Here is a 3,132-nt window from a genome sequence, read left to right as displayed (position 1 = left end):
CCTGGAGATGTGTAGCGTATCAATAGCTACTGCTACCAGTGACAGTGCCTCCACTAACAGTTCCAGAAATAATTCTTGCTTTATGCTGCTTATTCAAATCAAGAAGTGTATGTCTTAAGTAAATTTGAGGGAAAGATGGTACAAGTGCGTGTTTACATGTATTGAGTTTCTCCTAAGAATAACTTCTACAATGACAAGAAAGGCACAATACAGTATAATAAAACTGAAATGGAATACGTGACTTCAATAATATCAAGGAAATGTACTGAAACACATATGTATCAAATGAATAAAGTGACATAATGAGCATTTTTGGTTGTGCATTTGAGGTGTGTTTAGCATTGTTTGGACATAGAATTTGAACATGTTCAAAACACTAGAGGAAAAGGTAGTGTTTTGTTGGGCTTTTTCAACTAAAATCAGACATTACAGGTTTTTTAAGCTTATCTTTAAACTTCAAAATTGAAACTGTTACTTGTAGTTCTGCAAGATTGTGTTGATTAATATCTTCTATGTTGTAGGCAGAGAGAATTTGATAAGCCCAAATATCACAAGAAGAAAAATAGATCAAGAAAATGAAATATTTGCTTCTCCTCCTGGTACCTGCTGCAACTGCCTTGCTGCTAGGTATGCTAAATATGTCAACACAAATATAAAATAAACTGTATTTTAAGCAAAAAGAAATATTAAAACCACCGTATTTGATTGACAGACTTCTTCAGAGCAGTCAATAATCTTGTATGTCTTGTATGTTTATGATACTTCTAAGTTGCTAAGTGAATTGAAAATAAAACGCCAAGTAATTTTGAAAACTTCCTTGCTTTTAGGTGTTCTTCCTTTGTATTTTTCTACTCCTTCACAGCTGGCATATGGCATTTGTTGACATTATTTCAGCTTCCCAACTCCTCAACATCCAGTGCAAGAAAGAGTAGTAGTGATGTATCATGTGCTTCTCAAGTAGTAATTTGTAAAGCCATTTATAATATTTACTGATGTGGGGTTTTTTTAGTAACAGCCTTGATTTCTACATTTCAATGTATATATTTCAGATAAATCTGCTCAAAGTACTCACATTGATTATAAGAACAGTTAAACTAATAACTTAATTAAAACCAATTAATTAAGCCAGTTTTCATAGTTTCATACAGCATATTAAGAAATGCATGGTTATATTGAAGTCTAGTATACTATTTGTCAGAAAAATCATCATTGAAAATTAACATATTTCACAAAAGAAGCATTTTACAGCTTGAAATAAACTTATGGTAAGGTTTAAAATACTGACTGATGGTTAGGAGAAATCTACATTTTATTTAGTCAGGGAAATAGCCGTGGTTGCAAAGAAAGAAAATAATGGAGATGGTAATATATGTAATGTCTGAAATATTTACTTATTTTCAGAAATTGAGAAGGGAAATCTAATATTTTTTAATTCGGTTTTGTTTTGCAGTCCAACTATTTTAAGGAGTACTTACAGAACACCTCAGAGAAGTAATATTCCTGGTTTGTATTTTCACTTTTTTGGTTTTACAAAATATCTGATATCTGTAGATATAAATCCTTATGTCTTAGGTATTGCTTAATGTCCTTATTATATAATGTTTTTTAGGACCATATGGAAGCTTGTTTTGCACACCAAAACTTTTGGAGGTAAATATTTTCTTCTTGTATTTTGGTTTGGTTTGTTTGGGTTTTTTTCCTGAATAGTACATTTAGAATTCTGTATAGAAATAATAGTTGTTAAATCTATTTCTAGGTCAGAACTCCAAAACGTATTTCTGAAAGTCTGGGAGCAGAAGTGGATCCAGATATGTCCTGGTCAAGTTCTTTAGCCACACCTCCTACACTTGGTGCAACAGTGATAATAGGTATTTCTAAAAATGTACATTTGCTAAGGGTTAAAAACTTATGGTTTTGATACTGGAAGTTCACAGTGTGAACTGATTTTTTTTTTTCTTTTTTTTTTTAATTAGAAAGGACAAAACTCTTACAGTGATGCTTAGTGGGTGACTTTAAATAATGCAGCCCTAAAAGGAAGAAATGAAATTAAACTTATCATTGCTTTTCAAAAGTTTTCTTCCTGTGTGTAAGGGATTAGGGAATATAAATTTAGAAATAACATAGCAAAGCGTAGAAAGAGGATTAGATAATGATTGCTTTGCACTGTCACAGAACTAGATACTATTAGGTTAAGTCATGTGAGTATATTTATGAAGTCTAAGGAGGTAACCTGTTGAGTAAACTCTCCAGCAGCAGTGCTGGTTTCAGCATTTTTAACCCCTCTCCCTGTGCCTACCATCATATTGATGCAGTGAGACAGACTGAGATACTGATCCAATTGAAGACCATATTTCCTGGGTTATTTGGATAGGGCAATTCCTGGACCTCATTTACTGTGCAGCTGTGCAAACAGCTGTGCCAGCATAACTGAGGATGAGAATGAGTGAGTGATGACTGTTTAAGTGGCACTAACAGTGATGCTAAACATCAAGCCTTGACCTAAGGTGTTGCTGTAAGTGGGATTTCTTTAGCATATGATAAGCAAAATGAAATTTGACTTAATGATCTGTTGATGAAAACTCTTGAGAAAATGGGAAAACCTGGATGTCTGCTTATTTCCTGACATTGCTCTTTTTAATGTTTTTAAACTATCACTGTATAAAACATGCAAAGCATGCAAGCTTATAAAGCATACTAAGAATGCATGGAAGAATTGGGAATCTCCTCATGCAAGAATTGGTCACGGCACCAAGCCTGTCAGAGTTCAAGGAGTGTCTGGACGATGCTTTTAGTCATGTGGTTTAGTTTTAGGTAGTTCTGCGAGGAGCAGGGAGTTGGACTCGATGATCCTTATGGGTCCCTTCCAACTTGAGATATTCCATGATTCTGTGATTCCTCTGTTGGCAGGGAGGGAGTGGTACTATTCACAAGGCTACTGAGTTGTGCCATTTTGAGTGTTGATTGGTTCGGAATGTTGTGACCTGAAAAGAAAGGCTGGGGAAAGTACCCATAGCTTAATTATGTTCTTCTGGGAGATGAGTTGTGGTTTGAGCTCTCCTTCTCATTCTCCCACTTCCTGGACGAGCCTAGTGTTTTATAGGAGTGATGCCCCCTCCCTGCCATCTGTCACCT

The 3,132-nt window shown here is 34.9% G+C and overlaps 1 protein-coding gene across 1 annotated transcript in view; it reads left to right on the top strand.

Moving 5' to 3' along the window:
* BRCA2 (breast cancer 2, early onset) overlaps positions 1-3,132 on the top strand; it is a 39,825-nt gene that overhangs the window by 2,663 nt on the left and 34,030 nt on the right. The window contains exons 3-6 of the mRNA XM_009327732.1: positions 522-627; positions 1,451-1,503; positions 1,610-1,650; positions 1,757-1,868. Coding sequence (XP_009326007.1) covers positions 522-627; positions 1,451-1,503; positions 1,610-1,650; positions 1,757-1,868 — 312 coding nt within the window. The remainder of the gene's footprint in view (positions 1-521; positions 628-1,450; positions 1,504-1,609; positions 1,651-1,756; positions 1,869-3,132) is intronic.

The sequence above is a fragment of the Pygoscelis adeliae genome, unplaced genomic scaffold (genome assembly GCF_000699105.1).
Source record: "Pygoscelis adeliae isolate BGI_AS28 unplaced genomic scaffold, ASM69910v1 Scaffold14, whole genome shotgun sequence".
In the NCBI taxonomy this organism is placed as follows: Eukaryota; Metazoa; Chordata; class Aves; order Sphenisciformes; family Spheniscidae; genus Pygoscelis; species Pygoscelis adeliae.
The sequence above is the reverse complement of the archived record's forward strand: the minus strand, read 5'-3'. Positions and strand labels throughout refer to the sequence as shown.